Source organism: Monopterus albus, unplaced genomic scaffold (assembly GCF_001952655.1).
Source record: "Monopterus albus unplaced genomic scaffold, M_albus_1.0 scaffold389.1, whole genome shotgun sequence".
In the NCBI taxonomy this organism is placed as follows: domain Eukaryota; kingdom Metazoa; phylum Chordata; class Actinopteri; order Synbranchiformes; family Synbranchidae; genus Monopterus; species Monopterus albus.
Genome location: NW_018128269.1, coordinates 13,130 through 14,852, shown reverse-complemented (window position 1 = coordinate 14,852; position 1,723 = coordinate 13,130). Strand labels below are relative to the sequence as shown.

Below are 1,723 nucleotides of genomic sequence, written 5' to 3'. Positions count from 1 at the left end.
GAGGAGGGGCTTTGAAGTCAAACTTCAAGACCGATTTTGTGTAATTATAGTATAAATTATACCAGTTGAGCCAGTTCCATTTGCCTTTAGGTGTTTTGGATGAGTCTAAGTTGAGGGTGTCAATAATTCTGTCCAGTCCATTTTTGGAATTCTGTGTGGAATGTATCAGATATGGCCATTTCCAGCTTTTTTGTGTTGTTCCAGTGCAAACAAAAGAAATAAACTTGAGAATAACAGAGATTTTGTCATTACAACATTTTTCTATGAGAAGTGGTGTGTTATCTGACAGAAATGGAGGGGTGCAAATATTTTTGGACTTGACTGTACACATAAATTACACCATTATATTTATTCTACCTTTAAACTTGTGTCCACAAATTATGCAGTTTATTGTCTTTTCAAGCAGTAAAAGTGCTTTGTCATCGCAGGTGACTGGCTGTTAGCAGGTAAGAATAAATGAATAAAACATTACATTTCCATGAATCGGGAGGAAAATGGATGCCACTTCACACTGTGTGCCACCTGCATGGATGTGCAAGGGAGCTTCGTGATTGGTGGAAATGTGCAGTCACGTGACAGCTCTCGTGTGGTCCATGGTATATAAATAGAGGGAGCGCTTTGTTTGTTACTTTGTTTCAGGTGCTAGAGGAGTTCTTGCTTCAACAGTGTTTGAACGGACCCTTGTTGCTCTGCTGTTTATTTCAGCAAAAAGCTCTATTTTTTGTACCAGTTTGCTAAGAAAAAGCACAAGAAACACCTGCTGAAATGGACTCCCAGGTGCGTCAGAACTACCACCGCGACTGTGAGGCCGCCATCAACCGGATGGTCAACATGGAGCTCTATGCCTCCTACACCTACACCTCCATGGTGAGGAAACACTTTTACTATTGTTCGTATGTAATGTGTATGTAGGCAGTGTACTTGTATCATGTGGTGTCTTGATAGTTAATACTCTGCCCTCATTCAGTATTAAAACAATATGTAGGTCTTAAAAACAATTTAGTTTTTTGTATATTAATCCTCTGCAAAATTTTTGTTGTTTCATTAATTTGTGTGTTGTGTATTAAGAGGCGTGTGCGTGGTCTTTCTCCATCCATCTCACTTTTAAAAAGGGAAAAACTCTGCATCTTTGCTTCTCTGGTTCAAAGCCATAGGCAGTTTTTCCTCAATGTTAGGTGAGTTTCAGCAGTAGGCTTCTACGGTTGCCCGTCATTGTGCACTGCAGGATCTAGGATGCAAATGTGCGCCCCTCCCCTTCTCCCACATAAACAGGTGAATTCGCTTTATCAGAATGAGGTGTAACAGTTTGTTTGAGCCTCATTCACCCCTTATATAGGAATGCTCTGTAAAAGAGATGAGTCAAATGTATTTAGTCTGGTTGAGAGTTTGACGGTGTGTATATTTCTAGTTGGTCCAAAACGAAATCAGTCAGGGAGACTGGATTATTATCAATACTAATTTAATCAATATCTTATTTTCTCACATGATTCAAAATGTAATATAGTGACGTACCAGAGAACCAAGCACTTGGCCTGCTGTATTAGCAGTAGCCAAATGTAACTTATGTTCAATAGAGGTACATGTTTAATGCAGTGTTAGTGTATCTTTGGTAGTAAATGCAGGCTGTCGGCACTGGGATTAACAGTGAGCCAAGCCTTCCCCGTCATAGATCTGTTAGGTAATTTCTTAGTTAGATAGATATGGATTAGAGATCTGTTGTATT

At 39.5% G+C, this 1,723-nt stretch overlaps 1 protein-coding gene across 2 annotated transcripts in view; it reads left to right on the top strand.

Moving 5' to 3' along the window:
* LOC109951443 (ferritin, liver middle subunit-like) overlaps nucleotides 1-1,723 on the top strand; it is a 28,163-nt gene that overhangs the window by 22,370 nt on the left and 4,070 nt on the right. Inside the window, exon 1 of one of the 2 annotated variants that reach the window (XM_020585956.1) lies at nucleotides 618-867. The exons of the other annotated variant lie outside the window; for it this stretch is intronic. Coding sequence (XP_020441612.1) covers nucleotides 766-867 — 102 coding nt within the window. The 5' untranslated portion in view covers nucleotides 618-765. Of the gene's footprint in view, nucleotides 1-617; nucleotides 868-1,723 lie in introns of those variants that run through there. 2 annotated transcript variants of the gene reach the window in all.